Raw genomic sequence first — 20,088 nt, forward strand, 5'->3', positions numbered from 1 at the left:
ATCGTTTGTACTTTTAGTAATGGGAACAATATGTAGACAAATCCACCAGCAAGTGCTGTGATGAAAGGGATAGCGTCTATTGTTCAATTTTAACTACAAAGATGACACACAGCCTAAAATCTTTTGGAGTCCTTGAATTGAACAAAAGTCAAAAACGAACATTCAGGATACAAATACAGAACACATCCAAATTCTAATAAAAACACTACTACAAAAAATAAATAAGTGGTTAACATGAACACAGGATACCTATGCTTGGAAGATAAATAAATAATTGAAACCGACAATCAAAACCAAAACAACACACCACAGAATTCTGATAAAAAAACCATCAAAAGCTGTGCAATCCTTTCTTTAGAACTAGTGGATACACCTTGCTGAAATAGAGTCGGATAAAATCCATGTTTTATTACATGAATAAGTGTGTGTCTTAACTATTGCTGTCTTCAGGTACAGAGACATTTTCAAGCCAAATTAAAAAATGTATGTGTCTCCCCTGCTGAAATTAACAGGATACTCTATATAAGCAATAAAACCCACCTTTCAATAAAGATATGTATCTAATTGATGACTTGTTCTCAACTCCAGCAGTTTACTAGTAACTATTATCCTGTTATAAGCTATCACACAAGTACGCTCAAAATATTTATGTTGGATTTCCCAAAAGGTGAGGATAGCTGGAATAGTCCAGTCCCCACTTGAAATAGGCAAACCCTTTTCAAAGCGAACGGCCTCTGGTGGCAGGATGTGCTCTTACCCTTTCCATGGCATCCTGATTGTAAGACAAATAGTATAAACACATGGAGACACCTGTGGCTGCCATAGAAGGGCGAGGAATCTCCAGTAGCTTCTGTACTCCTCCATGAGCAACAAACTCCGTTGCAAACTTGTTGTGGAGCAGCAGAGATGCCAAATACTGCAGACGAATGCATAAAATCATTGTCAATTATAAGGGAAGAGAGGGGAATTACAATTAACCTAGCAAAGCTACAAATGAAATATTCTTTCTTGTGTCCTGTGAAAAATGGAGACGAATGAGATTTCACTCCATTGCTCTCTTTAAGAAAAACTGTGATTGAAATAAGAACAGATTCCAATTCAAATGCTTTGGTAAAGTTTAAATAGGCAATGTTCTGTCCCCAAGCATTACATAATCATTACATAATTGTCCACATTTAAATATACAGGTTTTTTTGAAGGATCGGTATATGTCAGTCTTCTGGTAACTACCAAAATTTAAAATGCTTTTCCCAAGCACAAATCTCACAATATTCTCTTCAGCAAGATGGACTGAACTGAAATCAGCAAGAATTCCAGAAAGAGCTTTCAGTTTAAAATCAGTATCTATGTTGCATGAACATGTTTTTTCTTCAGAGTTTTGTATCTGTATTAACTTATAATGGGTTAATGAGTATTAACTCATTGTGATCTGTATATTTTGAGTAGAAGACTCATGATCTATTGCAAATCAGAAACGTTCAGTTAGCCATTTGATTTTAAATTAATTTGCAAACTGCTTTGTTAGTGAAATGGATTTATACACCAAGGAAAAAAGAAAAGAAAGGCCAAATCTTCTGGATACCATGCAGTCTATACTGCATAGCAAAGAGGTTTACAGAGTGAAATACTTCACACACACACACACACACACACACACAAGGATTAGGGGTAGATCCCAAGTAAGAGGTTCCCAAGAAAACAGATTCTGACACCAACAAACCACACTAGGAGGCAGGAGCAGGTGAGAGGATCAAGGCAGGTTCTGAGAGGGGAGGTTTGGAATATCCAGTCTCTCTCTCTGTTCAACATTTCAAAATTTATAATATGCATAAGAACTCTGTGAGTCTTGACATCACTAAAACACATTCTGTCTTTAATCTGGAGTACTGTATAGCTCTTAATATATAGATCTGGTAAATAACAGAAATAAGGGGTAAATATTTCAAAGCTTTAAATCAAAAAACTAAGTATTCAGAGCTGATGCTCTTTCTGTACCAGTTGTCAGTCAGTACCAGTCCAATTCCTTCCAGACTAGTATCCATAATTTTCCATCCAAACAGCAATGGCAATACTTGGCTAGAGTAAGAATCCAATTAGATTACACTGACATTAGGCCACAAGGCCTGTTTGTGTTTCTGAACAAACAGTTCATAATGCTATTGCTTACCTTTAGGGCTTCAAAAGTAAGCAGTACATCATTGGTCCGTTTCAAATCAATATAGAACATCATCAAATCTCTTGATCCAAGTTGCATGAAGATAGGCAGCAACTGTTGGAGGAAATGTATAACATACTTTAAGAAGGTCATCTTAAATATTTTCTTTCTCCTAAAACTAGAAGAAGCCAGATGCAAAGTATGGTTGACCAAGATTTCTACTACATCACGGATGTCAAACTCGCCGCATCAGGTTGATGTAACATGACATACTGGATGCTTTTTTCCTTTACGGAACTGGGGTGGGTGTGGCCTGTGTGTGAAACATCCGGCCTACAAGCCACCAATTTGACACTCCTGTGCTGCGTAATCTTGAGGATAGCACTTACTATCTAGCTAACCATTCCCTCTTATATATTTTTAGATTAAAATATGTAGCTGGGGGGAGGGAGGGGGAGTAAGAATGTTGTTCTGGTATACTACTTCAGTATTTCTTTACAACACATGCATTATTTATAATATGATTTATTTTTCTTTATAATAAAGGAATCTGCATAATATGGGTATCTTTATTTATAATTGAGGGGTATTTATAATATGATCAAAATATTAACATCCTGTTGTAAGGCAAGCACATAACAAAGCACAATTGGAAAGACAGTTCCAAAGATTATCTTTTGCTCTTTGCAGAATGCCTCTGCGTAAGATCATACCTTGAACATAAACAGATTATGATTCTCCATAATAAAGTGTAATTTCTTCCCAAAAGAAATGCAATTATCATGAATCCTTCTGCTTTTTTAAACCTACCTCTTGATACTCCCCTAGAGGAGTCAGATACTGCAGAATCAGTCTTTGCTCTATGGCAGGGGTCAAGGGATACAGGTTATAATTTGTGCCAATCACCCAAGGAGACATCTCAGACCAGCTGCTATTAGACAGTTCAACAAACATCCTTTCTGGTTCAGAAGAGAAGCCGAGTTTTTGTTTTGCTTTTCGGAAATTCTCTTTTTCGTGTTGCTTCCCTGATTTTTTTGCAGAAGAATTTACCCAACTACTTGTCTTGTGATTTGAGTCAAGGTTAAATGAAATATCCATGTCCCCCGTCACTTCCTCCTGCTCACCATCCACAGCCATCTCCCCATAATCCATGTCCACAGCTTCTTCATCTAGAGGCAGCAAGGGGTCGGATGGCACTTTTCGAGGGCTGGGACGCTTATTTTCATGCTTTGTGTTGGTTTCAATGACTTGCAGCTCTCGCAAACGTTGAAGGACAAATGCCACCTTTCATAAAGAGTTGAACATGCATCATTTTAACAAGGTTCTGCTATACCAAAATCAGTTTGCCCAAAGAAACTCAAACCTATTATTATATTATATAATATTATTATTATGCCATTATTACACCGCCCCGAGTCCCTTTGGGGAGAGGGGGCGGTATAAAAATCTAAATAAAAGTAAAGTAAAGTAAATTCACTTTCCAAAAAGGAAACACATTGATGAGGAGCAAAAAAAACCAACATCCCGGTGTTAATTTCAAATGTTCAATATTTAAATACACCTGTTTTGCAAACTTAAGGTCGCATATTATTATTCTAATACTGTAAGGAAGGACAGGAAACTGGAGTCAGGGAAACATTTTCTTGCAAAACCAAACATGCTGATATATGAATCTATTTTCTCCACTTGCAAAGAAGAACATTTCTAAAATTTGCTGTAGAATAGTAACATGCAACCATTGCTGCAGTTTTTCTACATTCATTGTGATAATGCTCCAGGGGCTAAATGTTCAATACTTGTCTACGATATGTTATGGATATTTCCTGTTTACCAGTTGGGAATTCTCATCTCTATAGTTGGCAGCAATATCTTGATTCTCCATGGCACCTCCAAGCAATCCAGTTGCGAATGTCCTTAAAGGCTGATCAGCTTCTCGTGCCCATTTGAAGAGATTCTCAACAATGCCTTCCTAGAATAAGGGGGCGGGGGGACGGGACAAGAGAGGTGTATTTAGGCAAGTTAATTTTTTCACAGCTTACATTCCAATATGACATCTACTCACATATAAGTCCCATAATCTTTTTGTTCCAAAAAGAAACTTTTCAGATTAAAAAAGCAGATGAAGTTGTTGATACGATCAATATTTAAAGTAATAAATTCATATCCCGAATGATTTTTTTAAAGCATTTTCTTTGATTTTTTTGGCGGTAAGACTTCCTACTAAGAAAGGACAAGCACTTTTTAAACTGGACAGCAACATAATTTTTCTTCAAAATTGCTGCCATCAAGCATGAAAAAATTTCTGGCAATACACAGGAGTTTTTATATAGTTCTTCTCCATGTTGGCATGTAATTCAGAAACTCAGTGCAAAAATAATTCAATTCTGGCTACTAACTGCAAACTGTATCGGGGACTGTATGGTTACACACAGATGGCCCACTGAATGCATTCAGATGCCAGGTAAAGCCAAAAATTCTTCGTCATAATATCAACTGCACTGTGGATTGTCAGTATGGTAAACCACAATAACTCATTCATTCCTACCTGTTCCTCCCTTCATAAAAACAAACAAATAAAAAAAGGAATGTTTAGCATATTGTGTCTGATTGCAGCCATTCCATAACCGTTGAAAAGCAACTGAAACACTAATCATAGCAACTCTTGGCATATCAATACCACTCAATTAAAAAAAAAAACCTTTCTATTTGCCTTGATATCTGCAAACATCAAGTCTCGGAGAATATAAGAAATATTGAACTATTTTATATGTCTGAATTTAAATGTATATAAATATGAACATAAATAAGAAAAAAAAGAGAACTATTTTATTATTTATTTATTTGGCTTATTTACTAACACACTCTCTCTCTCAGGGAGGGAGCTCTGGGCAGTTTATATCTCTCTACAGTATATAAGGAATGAGGGCAACTGTAACTTGTTGTGGGGCATCCCAAGGGAATATTTAAGGTACAGGATTTTATTGTTTTTACAGTTTTATGATTATTTGAAAGATATTGGTTTTATTGTTGCTGTAAGCTGCCCAGAATTACTTAAGAAGGGTGGCCATGTAAATGAACAGAATTTTAGCCTTCAAAATAAAGGTAGCTATCACCTGGAGTCAATTAATTGGTATTATATATACTGCCTGACTGGGGCAGAAGTAATGTTCTCAGCCACCTGGAATTCATTCTTACCAGCCTCCCAAAACTGTCAGAGAAAAGTCTACTAAGATCTGTACCATGTTGCTTCTAGGTCTATCATCCTATCTCCCATACCTTCTCCTGAAAGACAACAGCAGTTTCCAGCCCAGGCATAATGTCCAACAGGAGTCGGCAGGCAGCTGTGTTCAGTGGAGGTTCTCTGCTTGTCATGACGTAAGCATTTACCAGCTAAAAGAAAAATTGGGGGGTTATTTCTGAAAGAAAGAAAAAATTACATGTCAGATCTGAATGCCTTTCTATTTAAGGGAAAAACGCCAGTCCAGCAGAGGCTGCATTTTGAAGAAGGGAAGGATGAAGGGGTGAGGGAGGGAGGGAAGGAGGGAAGGATGAATCTGAATTGAATTTCTCCTACAATGTTTATTCAATGGATCACTGACTCTCTGGAGTCAATAGTTACAGGACAAGAGATGCTGGGGAAAAGTTAAATTTGCAAAAATCAGTTTTATTCCACGAGCCAAGAACCACCCACAGAAAAAAAGTTTTCAAATCTATATTATGCTTTATTACTATTATCAATTTTTTAAAAGTAGAATTGCTTAGGTTCCTCCATTAGCACTGTAAAAGTCTTGATAGCCTTAAATTACATAGAAGCAAAAGATAAGATTACAATGTAATTCTAAGAGCATTTACTTAAAATTTAAGTACACTTAATTCAACTGTGCACACTTCTGTCCACTTCTGCACAGGATTCTGCTGCACATATTACATCTTTAAGTATAGCAACCTATCCAGGCATTTGAATTCTTCAATACATTAGTCTTTATCAGTTTTTGCAAAATATAAGGTTCAAAATTAGAGCTTAAGTCCATTTGTCATTGTACATAAATTCTTTCAGTTTACTGGAGTCTACTTCAATTTCAATAACCACCTTGAATTTGTAATTTTCTGGAAAATACAATGGAGGCAAAGGGCCCTTTGGTAGACAGAGATAAGACAGACAGAGTTAATAAGGAAAAGACTCGTTTTATACTGCTTGCATCATGATTTGAATAAATGAGACTTAGGCAAATTTTATACAAAGTTTTGGAAATTGCATTCCTCTTTCAACAGAGAATGAATCTAAAACAAAAGGAACCCCTTACCACACCTTTTCCATCTTGGCAAAAAAATTAAATAACAAGATCCTAGCTACCAGTTGCCAAGTAGAAATCTATACATAAATTCAAAGGGCAAACCCACTGCATTCATGAAATCATCATTCTTGAAAAGAATCCTCAGCAAGTGTCCAAGCATACATTTTGGGTCTGCTCGACCTGTAAAACAAACAGACAACAGTATCCATTAATAGACCACACACTCACTAGCAAACCTAAGTAGAAACTACGCAGATAAAACAAAACAAACTTGTAAAACAATATATTAGCTAACTGAAGTTAAGTATGATTAATTGAATATCTTGGCAATTCAAAAATTTCCACCCACAAATCAATGGAAGAGAAATATTGGCACTGAATTTAAGTAAAAAAATTGTATTGACAAATTTATGTAAAATTATATTTTAATTTTATAAACCTATAAACAAGCCTTCTAATCTAAACTGTTGGCCAATAATTCTTAAGTAGCTTGTTTTAATGAAAAGTCCAGTATGTTCAGGAAAAAAAAGTGTTAAAATAGTTTTGCAATCAACTTATTCTTTTCATATTTCTCACTTTTTAAAGTTATACGCTGTCCAAAATCTTATGGATTTGGGTAGCTTTCTAATATATATATATATATATATATATATATATATATATATATATATATATATATATATATATATATATATATATATATATATATATATATATATATATATATATATATATATATATATATATATATATATATATATATATATATATATACATACATACACACACACACACACACACACTCATTCATGTCATACACCTATGCTTTGCAACAGTGGCAAATATTTGTAGCTCGGGTGTAGGATAAGAATGGAGGTTCATTCTCCGAGTTTGTGGATTGGTTTCCAAACATTTTGTTACCAGGCTAGGTAACACCTTTAGCGGAATTTAGGAAATGTCAGTGTTAGTGTTCTTCTATTTATAAGGGCTTTGTGTGATCAGTAGCCCTTGTGATAGGAAGGTCACATCAGGTGAAGGTCTTATGCTGGGTCTTCTGAGGGTTTGTGACTTTATTGAAGCCTGGCACTCCACAAATAATTCCATCAACAGACACACTGAACTACAATCAGCCTACGAATCCAAGAAGTCAAATCAACCGCAAAACCAAATACCGACAGCACCAACATTCAACCAGCCAACAACTCCAATCAGCACTTCACCTCCCAATGACCCTCACCTGATGTGACCTCCCCATCACAAGACCCTCACCTGACGTGATCCACACATGATCCCCTCACAAGACTCATCACTAGGCCTTCACCTGATGTGACTCCCCCATCACCAGACCTACTGACCACACAAAGCCCTCATAAGCAGAAGGACACCAACATTGACATCCCCTAAATTACACTGAAGACGTTAACTAGCCTGGTAACGAAACGTTTGGAAACCAGCCCACAAGTTTGAAGAACGAACCTCCACTCCCACACCTATGGTTATTCAATATTTATAACACACATAAGAACAAGTTATTTTTGGATAGGTGAAAAAATTACAATACAGTTGTACAATCACGGTCTATATCTTAAATTATAGAAAAACACTTTAATTAGTTGAAAAACCATCTATTTGTTTGGTAAAAGCAGGTCTTTCACATTTTTTTGTTCCAGGCCTCTCATATAACATTTAAAATCAGTTTCCATGTATTTTTAATTTGTTTAAAGATATGTCTCTGGAATATTTTAAGAAGCAAGAATTACAGAAACTCCAAAAAGCAATTTAGTTGCATGCTGTTGTTAACATAATTATTATGTTGATTTAATGAAATCACCTACAATGAGACCAGATTATTTGAGGGGCTACCTCCCCCTGCGAGTATCAAAGTCAATGGGGAAGCTGACAGGAGAGGTCACAAATTATAAGATGTCTTGCTTAATTAACAGTGATTCACTTAATGACTACAGCAAAAACAAAGGTTATAAAATCAAGTGTGGTCATGTTAATGCCTTGCTTAATGACTGCACCACTTAATAATAAATATTTTAGTCTTAATTGTGGTTGTAAGTTGAGGACTATCTGTATGAATCATGTCTTGATGTCTTAATGTGGTGTCCAAGTAATATCAGTTAATTTATATGGATTGTTTAAATGCAGTAAGCCATAATTTTACATATTTTTGTCCTAATCTCTGCAACTGTGGTTGAAAACATATGAAATGTGCCTGGGGTTTATTTATGGTTTTCTTTCTTAGCCCTCTTTTTTTAATTAAAAAAAAAACTCTACGAATCCTCTAGTTAATTCAGAGAGATACAAAAGAGAAGCACTATAATACTTTGCTCCTTGGTAGAATTCTGATAGAAAAAAGATGATTTAAGGCAGCGATGGCGAACCTTTTTTGGCTCGCGTGCCACAAGTGGGGGAAGTGCAGGGTGTGCCGCACCCATAATGCAATGCGCGACCCCCCCAGTGCGCATGCGCGCACAACAGACCCCCCCCATTTTTACATGCTTTTTTCACCCTCCTCAGGCTCCAGAGGCTTTATAGGAGTCTGGGGAGGGCGAAAAGAGCCTCCCCGCCCCCCGGAGGCCCTGTGGAGGCTACAGGAACCGTTTGGAGGCTTCCCTGAAGCCTTCAGAATGCTTAAAATGACCCTCCGAGCAAACCAGAAGTCACTTCCGGTTTGCTCGGTGGGTCATTTTGAGTGCTCCGAAGGCTTCAGGGACGGTCCGGAGGCTTCCATGACGCCTTCGGAGCGTTTAAAACGCCCCTCCAAGCAAACCGGAAGTGACTTCTGGTTTGCTCGGAGGGTCGTTTTAAGTGTTCTGAAGGCTTTAGGGAAGCCTCCGGACGGTCCCTCAAGCCTCTGGAGGGCCTCCGGGGGGGGGCGGGGGAGGCTCTTTTCGCCCTCCCCAGGTTCCTATAAAGCCTCTGGAGCCTGGGGAGGGCGAAAAAATGGCTTTTAAAAACGGTGAACTCAGCTGGCTAGCGTGCACATGTGTGCTGGCCAGCTGACAGGGCAGTGCCTCGCGTGCCCTGACAAATGGTTCCGCGTGCCACCTGTGGCACGTGTGCCATAGGTTCGCCATCACTGGTTTAAGGTGATGTATAAACACAGATAAATGCTTTCTTCTCAGTTTACCGGGATGCCTATCATCAAATGGATCTGGATCTCGTTTGCGATACTCTTCTGTTTCCTTTTCAATCAATTCTGACATTCTAGAAACAGAAAAAAAACACGAGCAATTTGTATTTCTCTTTAATATTTCAATTGTTAAAATTGGAAAACCATGATTAACCAAGATTTTAATTGGACTACATAAGATCAAAACATTACAGGCAGTCCTTGTTGAAATGACCACTTGAAGTTACAATGGTGCTGAATAGGGAGGTACTTGTACTTATGGACACTGCAACATTCCCATGATCACATGATTTGAGCTCTTGGCAAATGGCTCACAGAGCTGCCCAGAGTTGCTTGATGGTGAGATGGATGACATACACATTTCATTAATTACTTATTACAGTTGCAGTGCATTGCAGTCATATAACTGCAATTTGAGACTTCCATCTTCTGACAAGCGGAGTCAATGGGGGGAAGTCAATAGATCCTAAAGGGCAATCATGTGACTGCAGGATATTGCATATGTGCAGGATTCGCCTAATAATGGTAACTGGGACTGCCACAACTGCTATTGTAAGCTAAGATGGTCAAGTGACATCTAACTTTATGAACACTATCTATATTTAGCAACATTTCAGCAAAAAGAGGCAAACACTACACTCTCTTAATTAATTCATCCATCTAAAAACGTGCTTGAAATGTCCATGTCCATGATCTACATAATTTCTCTATATTGTTGAAAGTTTAATAATGTCATCTTTGCTACTTATGGAACTGCTAAGGTAGGAACTGTGAGGCTTTGAGGCAATTCTCAAGCCAAAGACAGCCATCATGTAAACATACAATAAACATACAGCTTCACAACTTCCAAATACTATCCTACATCTTCATTAATTTGGAAAAGTGGAAGGGAGAAGTCACTCATTTAAATCCTAAGGCTATAAGAGAATTTACATCTTCTAACTGCTGTAGGTAATCAACTCATGAGTATGGTTTTATTCTTGTTTCTGACACAATTTGTCACTCAAACAAGCTGAGTCTGAGTCTTCTGCTGTATAATCAAAGAAATAATTTTAGCTATGAAGTGTAAAAAAAATCTGGTATTTACTGCCAAATCTTGGACAGGGGAGCTTGATAGCAAATGTTACTAGGAGCAGGAAAAGGAAGGAGCAGGAAAACCAGTCCATTGCTTTTCTGTTATTTCCTGTCACTTTCACACTGCTCAAAGCTCGTGGTATTAGGCTATAATATGCAAATCATTTGGTAGGGCTGTTTCAAGACTGCCTGAGGTCTTCAGACCATGAAATTTCCATGCTCAGAAGACACTTTTGCGTAACCAGAAAATTGATACCTGCCTTATCAAACGATGTGCAAAAGCTTAGTAAACAGAATATAAAAATGAAATTATAAAAAGGTTTACCTGTGACTAAGCCCTACTGAGATTTGTTTCTGAATGGTGTCATTTCGACAACATATTCCATACTTGATCACACCTACCGGGTAAGAATGGGAACCATGTCTTGTCCACTGCCATGATCTTTCTCCCATTGCTCTAGCAAAGCAGTGAGCTCAGCCTTGGAATCTACATGCTCAGAACATGAAGTCATGACTCCCTCTAAACAAAAGAGAGAAGCAATTAAGATGAGATAAAAACATCCTCAATTCTTATTGCATTCGTTTTCACACAAAAAAATAACATTAAATTTGAAAAGCCACCAACTTTTTATAAAAACAATTGAAAATGGGGAAGTTAAGACATACATTTTAAAAATATCTTTGCATGCACTAATCACGAAGATCTTCAGCTTGTTTATGTTTTTAAAGCAGTATTCTCTTCTATAATAAGCAGTTGACACCATATGCCAACATTTCCAAATGAGGTGCCACTCAAGATGAAACCAAGACAATAACTGTGTTTAATGTTATTTACATGAACTAAAATACAAAGCAACTAATATGATTACCCTCCAATCATATTTATAATCAGTTCCCTTTCTGCCATATTAAAAAAATTGCAACTAATTACAGCTTTCAGGAGTCATGGCCATGATTTCTAATCCTAATGTAACAGATTATAAAATTTTGGCTTATAAACTACACTCGCTTTCATTCCATCAGACTCAAAAGCAAAGGGTTAATAGTTCTTTTTAATCTCTTCAATCTAACCCCAACCCTCAATTCTCTCAGAACAAAAGATTTTAGAAATTTCCTCCACTGGAAATGAATGAAGTAAGTGAAATCAGCCCACAGTAAGTTATCTGGACCAAGGAAAATATTTTTCCTCTGGAACATAAATATTTTGCCCAACACAGGAAGGGTAAACTGGACAAAGAGATAGTAACACATTAGAGCACCTGCTAATCTGGACAGATAGATAAGGATGGCTGTATCTTTGTAAATGTTTTATTTTTTAAAAAAAGTATTTCAACAGAAAGACACCAGGATTCAAAAATTTTGTCAGCTCCATCAAATGAGAAAGCAGGTTTAAGGTTTAATGGATTAAATAAATCTATACTCCACATAGTTAAATATTATCCATGCAACCAAATAAAGGAAGTTGTAAACATAAGAGTAATTAATTTAACAGACCTCCCTTTGTTTTGATTGGCAAAGCTCAAAAAAAAAAATCCAAAACAGAGATTCAAGTCAGACCTTTTGTTTGGAGTTGAAAATGACATTTAGTTGGATGAAAGCCAGTGTTAAGTATGATGACCTGCATCCCAGCTTCTGGTTCCCAAAAGCTCCATCCACAACTTCCAAAGCCATGTAAGAACTCACTCCTTCCTTTTCTGGACAAATTGGCAGCGGAATAAATTCGGGCAGGGCTCGTTTTAAGTATATAAGGGAATAAAGCAGTGGTGGGTTGCTCTTACCATCGCTACCGGTAGGCTGATTGCAGTCTGTTCGTGCACGTGCCGGACATGCACTGTGCATGCCTGCGCAATCCACTGCCCCTGCAACAAACAGCTGCTTGTTGGGGCTTGTGCCGGCACTGCACACTGTGCACGTGTGCGCACTGTGCCTTTTGGCATAAACACAGCTATAGAGCGCAGGCAGGCAGGTGAGCCAAATGAGCCACCGTACCGGTATGCTCTCCACTGCTCCAGGCCACTGCCGGTAGGGCCGTACTGGGCCGTACCCGCAGCAACCCACCACTGGAATAAAGAAAAGAATAAGGAATCCATCCAATACCAAACTGTCAGCTAGCACTCAACACTACTCAGGAGTAGCTTTTTTGTTTCATTAGGAAGGTTCAAACAAATTAATGTATCATTTTAGGAGATTGTGACAACACAAAATCTGAGAATCCTAATCTAACCCTTCGTGCTTCTACGGTGGCTTAACCAGATGACATTGGAAAGCCTGCACTCCCCCCACTTACGGCAGGCGAGCCACACTCATAATGCAATGCGCAACCCCCCCCAGTGTGCATGCGCACACTACAGGTGCAACCCCCCCATTTTTTGCATGCTTTTTTTGCCCTCCCCAGGCTCCAGAGACTTTCTAGGAGCCTGGGGAGGGTGAAAACAGCCTCCCCCCCCCCCGGAAGCCCTCCGGAGGCTTGAGGGACCTTCAGGAGGCTTCCCTGAAGCCTTCAGAGCAGTCAAAACAACCCTCTGAGCAAACCGGAAGTCCGTTCCCGAACTTCCGGTTTGCCGGTAGGGCTGGTTTTTTGCGCTCCGGAGGCTTCCGGGAAGCTCATGAAGTCTCCGGAGGGCCTCCGGGGGGATGGGGGAGACTCTTTTCGCCCACCCCAGGCTCCTATAAAGCCTCTGGAGGGTGAACTCAGCTGACAGGGCAGCGCCTTGCGTGCCCTGACAAATGGCTCCGCGTGCCACCTGTGGCATGCGTGCCATAGGTTCGCCATCACTGGTATATAGCCTTTCTCAGCAATTGCTACTGAGACATAAATTGCGTCCAATATTGAAATTAGCATTCATCCATTATACCTCTTGACAGCTTTAGCCTTCCCAAAAGCCTGCAATCTCCTTCAAAATGATCCAGGTTGGTAACTATTTTTTCATCAACCACATATTTCTAGGTAGAAAAGAATGGTGATGAATAACTTGGCAAGAGAGCTGATGAAACATAATAAAGTAGCAGTAAGAACATACAACCCAAGCCTCAGAAATATATGATGTGTCACAAGGAAAAAGAGGGAGTTTCCATTTATAAGATTTGATCACTGGAATAACATAAACGTTTAATGAATCATCTTATTGTTTCTTCTAAAAATATTCATACGCATACATCATTTTTAAAATATGTTTGTAAAGGGATTCACTTAAAATGACAAACAAGGAATTTCTCACACATATGGCTATGTGTCTTCCTCATTCTTGGGTCTTCTACCAGAGCCTGAGAATTTGAGGGTCCTGCACAGTATCTTAACTATTCTCAGTATTAATTCTTTTAGACAGAGAAATCTAATGTTGTTTCTGGGATCTGTTGGAGCCACAGCATCCAGTGGTAGTAGGACCACTTTTTCCTTTACTATCCACAGCCTCTCTAATTCTTTCTTCAGGCCTTAGTATTTCTCCAGCTTCCTCTTCTCCCTGATGTTGCTGTCATTTGGCACCACTACACCTATCATCACTGCCATCTTCTGATCTTTGTCTACTACCATGATGTCTGGTTGCTTGGCCAATGCCTGCTTATCTCTCTGGATCTGAAAGTCCCACAGGATCTTAGCCCTGATGTTCTCTCCAGTCCTATGTGGAATCTCCCATCTGGACTTGGGAGGATGCTCCTGTACACAATGCCAACTACTTGGTTGTGCTGTTCAGTGTATGCTATTCCTGCCTGCATCTCTGAATCTGTCTCTGAGGCCTCTCTGAATCATCTGCACCACAGGTCCTGCCTAGTGTGGTAGACCCTTGCTTCTATGGATCTGGTGCGGAATGCCTATTCCTGTGTTGCTGTGATCAGTGTCTTTTAGTCCAACCCCTTCCAGCCACTGGTAGAATTTCCCAGTGCCAACTACCTCAGGTATCTGTCAATGGTACATCCTATGTAGGGTCTTTCTTAGCTTGACATCAGTGGTGGGTTCCAGATCCCGTTTCAACCGGTACGATTGGCCTGACGTCGTTCACATGGACGCGCACAGCGCAGGCATGCATAGTACCTGCCTGTGACGCCTCCGCGATGCTCCAGCTGCTTGGCAGAGCATTGCGCGGGTGCTGTACGCACCATGCACGTGTGCGGAAGCACCAAAGGCTTAAAGGACAGGTAAGGAGCTCAGGTGTGCAGGTGGACCCTCTGGAGCACCGTACTGGAACGGTACCCGGTGCTCCGGGCAGGCTCCGGTACGCCGGTACCAGGGCATATCGCCTGCAACCTACCACTGCTTACCATGGCTCTTTCCTCTATTTGATCTTCCTCCCATGTCTGCTACTGACTCGGGAATTCTCTCTGCAACTCATCTCTGAGTGCCATTTTACTGTTGTATTCCTGCAAACTCTGGGTTTCATCCAGGACAATGGCCTTGACACTCACCAGACCCCACCCACCCTCTTTCCAGTTGGTATACAGTCTCTGGGCTTTGGACTTGGGGTGGAAACTTTCATAAATTGTGAAAGAGTTTCTAGGTTTTCACATTGGTAGCTTCCATATCTTTCTTTGACCAGCTTATATGCAGCACGTTATCTGATGACTGGCAGGGCTTTGTCCTGATGGTGAAAAACTTGATCTTCCTAGCTCTTGGGGATCTATCTTATCTATCCTTCAAGGGTAGTTGGATGTTGTTGTCTTCCTTGTTTTCTCATCATGATTTCCATGAAACTGTGGGATATTTAGGCACTTGTGCCTGGTCTATATATTTCTTATATGGACCAATGGTAGTTTCAACCCAACAGTTTTAACTACCTTCTTTCTCTTGACTACCATTTGGCCAGATTCCTTCAGTCTGAATGACAGTCCAATGTCCTCACTTAGATTGTCACCTTGGTATATGCCATACTTGATAGCCACCTGTGTCAACTGTCTCGACTTCTAATGTTGTCTTTTATAGTCCCATTGAATTATTGTGAAAGGTCCTTAGTGTCTGTTGACTTTATACAGCATCAAACATTCACAGATCCATATGTGTGGCATTGAGTCATAGGCTTTCCAGTAATCAATGCAGGCACAGTATTCAGAGTGATCTGTCTTGAGTGACTACCTATGAACCACTGGAGTTTTGAGCCTCTGATGTTGTTCTCAATGTGTGTACACATTGTTGTAAACTATAACAATTTGCTTTTGATCTCTGTAAAAGGATTCTTTGCTTCTCCAACTAAAACATTCATTTTCTTTCCAAGAATGTGCTTAATTATCCTTTCTTTCCAACATACAACAGATCTTGAACGGGGGAAGTAAATCCAATTACTACATAATATTGGGCCATAGATATAATAATTTTGGTTACATTATTTAACTGTTTGTACTGTATGTAATTAAAATATCTGATCTAACGAAAATGTACACTATGCAGATTATTTTTAAGCAGAACTCTTCCAAAAATCATAACAAGAACAAAGTTTCAAATGCACTGTACAACAAAATTATCACATACCCATAAATACAAATATAAAGCCTGTACAGGTAGTCCTTGAGTAACAGCAGTTCGTTTAGTGACTGTTCAAAGTTATTAAAGCACTGAAAAAAAGTGACATGACTGTTTTTCACACTTATGACGTTTGTAGCATCCCCAAGGTCATGTGATCAACATTCAGATGCTTGCCAAATCGGTTCATATTTATGATGGTTGAAGTTTCCCAGGGTCATGTGATCACCTTTTGCGACCTTTTGACAATCAAAGTCAACGGAGAAGGCAGATTCCCTTAACAACCAAGTTACTAACTTAACAACTGCAGTGATTCACTTAACTGTGGCAGAAAAGGTAGTAAAATGGAGCAAAACTCAAATGTCTGACTTAGCAATATAAATTCTGGGCTCAATTATGGTCATAAGTCAAGGACTACCTGTATAACACAATATTTTGACCAAGCTATTACATAACTAGCAAGCTTTATATGTACATTCCCTTATTCAGTACATCTGGCAGTATAAAATGAAGTAAAGTATTATTATTCATTGCTAGAGAAGAAAACCTAGCAAGATACTTAAACACTAACCAATAGCATTTCTAAAAAATATTGCTACAATAGCAAAGCACTGCACCAAACTGAAGAAGGCTCCACTTATGTGACCTAACAAGATGAAATTGCAAATCACTGATACTCAAACTGTATTATTTCAAGCATTCAATTCATTTTGCTCAAAGGAATTTTGCCAATCAAGGACATTGTAGTGAAATGCTTACAGTAATAATTGAACGTAAATATTTGCATCTGAAGATGGTCCAAACAGTCACACTCCAGCATCAATCCAGTGGTCAGGAACCCCTAGGATTCTTCAACCCTTATTATAACATTTCCTGTACATAATCATAACATTTAGCTAATGTCACAGGATGTGTGCGATAGGAAGGTAGTACAATATATTCCATTTTGTGACATTCTACTATGATCAAGAGACTCAACTTAGAACTAATCAAACAAATGAAAGCAGCACTGGGTTTCAATACTTCTCACTGAAGACCAAAGTACTGTATACTTAATACGGGAGAAAGTGATCTGTGTTCCCTATGACTTCTTTTTCTTTTTTAACTTAGGGCAAATCAGAGTAGACCACAATATCAGCAAGGGAATAAACACCTAATGGATAGCCATTAGAAGGCAGAAGTAGAAAATAAGAGAGACCTAAATGAGTTGGCTGTCCAGTCAAAGAGTTTAGCAGCAAGTGTCACTACAATGTCCTACAGTACTTCAAATCTCCGTCAATCTATTCATTCAAAATCTGCACTTCCCTCCAGGGAATGGTTGGGTGGTAATAAGCAGACCCCCAAAAACCCAGAAGGATAGAGAAGCCAATGGGAAAAGGTTACAGGATAAATGGAAAGACTTTGCAATAAATCTGACCCACAAGATATAGACTTCCGATTCACCATCATTTCCTGGTATGCTATTTTCCCAATTCTCCAATTATATTTTTACACAAAGCTATTGATTCTATGAAAATGATAATGTAAATGGTACAAATTTGGGGTTTTTTTGTCTATAAATCAAGAACTGACTTTAGAGGATAAATTTAATTGGGGCAAGAAAGAGAAGGGACGTGGGAAGAGCAGAAGATGAAAGTTCACTTCCATATGCTACTATTATAGATGTATGACTGAAGGTGCCATTTAGTCAACTAGGGAGAACAAAATTTTAAAAAACTCTTAACACCATTTGACATAACTACCACTGATAAATTAGATGTAAGGGCGTTTTATTTTTTATTTTTTAATGCATCTCTCTCAAACATTAAGCATTTAATATTACCAAATAGATAGGGATTGTTGCAACGATTCTCAATGAACTACTGGTATGAAGAAAAAAACGAAAGGAGTTTACCAAAGGAGGGCAATCCCAGATATAGGACCACCATCAGCAGTGTAAAGCTAGCATTTAGACAAAAATTCTAGCCAAAACCAGCCTAATTTTCTTCTGGATAACAGAATTACTCTTATTCATTTATACAGAACAGAAAGGCAAACAAACCTAGGAATACAGAATTGGAAAATGCTAAACCAATGAACCGAGTAGTTTAACCTCCAGCAAAAGAGGCCCTAAGGGCTGCAATTCATTCCATGACCTCAGCAATCTTGACAGTAGTTTATTTGATTTGATTTTCATCCCACCTTTATCATTGTTATAAATAACTCAAGGCAGTGAACATACCTAAACACTTCCTCCTCCTCTTATCTTCCCTTCAACAACCACCCTGTGAGGTAGACTAGCCCAAAGTCACCCAGCTGGCTTTCATGCCTAAGGTGGAACTAGAACTCAGAATTCCCTGATTTCTAGGCCAACAGCTTAATCCTTACTTCTCCATACCCACCAATTTGGTCCATATCAAAAGCATACAAGAAATCAACCATTCTGTTTCTAGGAAGAGTCCACTATCACAGACTAGAGCATGGGGCCTTCCCAGTGTCAATTTGCACCATGTGGTAGGGCTGCTTTGAATTCCCCTCCTCATACATATAATAAACAGGAGGGGAGGGTTGCAGGTGACTATTCTTCAGCAAGAAAAATGAATTTTTGCACATGCTGGGGTGGGTTTTTTTTTGTCTATTGTTTTCTTTCAGGATTGCATTGCGATATCAAAAAACTCCTGAAGCTATAGCCTAAGTCAAAATACGTTCAAGCCCAGAGAAAAACTGAAGAAGGGGGGGGGGGGGGGGGAGAGACAATCCTCTGTCAGGCAAACTCTTTCTGGAAATTTTACAGGAAAGCTACGGAGCAGCCCACTGCTTCTAGTCCTCAGGGCTGATAGCTAAGGGGACTGAAGAAAAGGAAAACCAGAGGGTAAAACAAAGACAAAAACTAAGCGGGGTTCCAAAGAGGGAAGCAAGCCAGCCCAGCAAGAGAGGGAAAAAAACAAAAACACTACAGCACAACCAGCTTTCCAAACTCTGGTAGCTTTTCCCTTAAGCCCTTCCCCCATTGTAGGGATGGTGATTTACAGGGAGGGTATCCAAGGTGAAGGCTTCGGTTTCAACACAGAATTATCCTCATTCGGAAACAAACTCCCTGGTGGGTCCATGGGGCTTCCTCACACTGGACTGCACCCATGTAGTTTCTGCCGTGCATTTCTTCTCCCGCGCCTGCAAACGGGCACAAACTCCTTTCTTTCTAAACCGACCAGAAGTACCAGGCAGGAGGAGGAAGCGGGCTAACCACCCCGTCCGCCTTTTCCCACTTCGATTCAATGCAGCGGAGACGGGCCAGGTTCGCCCGCTTCCTCTCCTTCGCCAACCAGCCCGCGTCCTTCCCAGTCCAGCGACTGCTGAGGGGCCACCTGGAAACACATGGGAAGCGCCGCTCGGCTTTCAGAACAGCCTCGGCGGGGTCCGCACGGCGAGCCGGGCCTGCGCCTGTCACCATCCCCGTTTGCCAGCCTGCTTCTCCTTTCGCCCAGCTCCTACGTACCTGCCCCTTCGCTCGAACCGCCGCCGCCGCCGCTACCCTCTCGGCCTCCTCCCGGCCCCACGCACCGCGGCCCGGCGGCTGCTAGCACTATGGCGGGCACACACTTTGCTCGTCACCGCGGCAGAGCCTCGTCGCCCTCCTCCCTCCTCCCTCCCTCCCAGCTCCACGCGCTGTTCGACCCAGCGCCGGAGAGACATTGGGCGGCGCGCGCACAGGGCCCAGGGAAATGTAGTCCGAGGAGTGCGCCTGCGCGCTCTGTTAGCCATTCATGTTCTCCCTTCCGCAAAGGTCTTTGGGAATCGTAGTCTCTGCTTTCTGAAGCGTTTCTGTTTTCCTCCGCGGGGGGAGTCGCTGGCTTCCTCTACGCCGCGGGAAAAGCGCGAAATGGCTGTTTTAGTGAGCCTCCGATCCCCGCAGGTTCGTAGTCGTAAAGAGACAGTGCTGTTAAATCTTTTCGATGGCATGAGAAATAATTTTTAAAACCACAAGGACTTGTAC

The 20,088-nt window shown here is 40.0% G+C and overlaps 1 protein-coding gene across 3 annotated transcripts in view; it reads right to left on the reverse strand.

The window, feature by feature from the left end:
- The window catches only part of DCAF1 (DDB1 and CUL4 associated factor 1), a 51,092-nt gene extending 31,368 nt beyond the window's left edge, over positions 1–19,724 (reverse strand). For all 3 annotated transcript variants that reach the window (XR_014175636.1, XM_081956177.1, XM_081956176.1), the window contains exons 1-9: positions 19,591–19,724; positions 11,069–11,186; positions 9,590–9,666; positions 6,557–6,630; positions 5,432–5,545; positions 3,987–4,124; positions 2,966–3,439; positions 2,168–2,269; positions 758–916 (exon numbers count right to left, since the gene is read on the reverse strand). Coding sequence is in view for 2 of the 3 variants with exons in the window: in XM_081956177.1 (XP_081812303.1) it covers positions 758–916; positions 2,168–2,269; positions 2,966–3,439; positions 3,987–4,124; positions 5,432–5,545; positions 6,557–6,630; positions 9,590–9,666; positions 11,069–11,178 (1,248 nt within the window). In the remaining variant the exon portion in view is untranslated. The remainder of the gene's footprint in view (positions 1–757; positions 917–2,167; positions 2,270–2,965; positions 3,440–3,986; positions 4,125–5,431; positions 5,546–6,556; positions 6,631–9,589; positions 9,667–11,068; positions 11,187–19,590) is intronic.
- Between the last annotated feature and the right edge of the window lie 364 nt (positions 19,725–20,088).

Source organism: Natrix helvetica (assembly GCF_964273705.1).
Source record: "Natrix helvetica genome assembly, chromosome: 1".
Lineage (NCBI taxonomy): Eukaryota > Metazoa > Chordata > Lepidosauria > Squamata > Natricidae > Natrix > Natrix helvetica.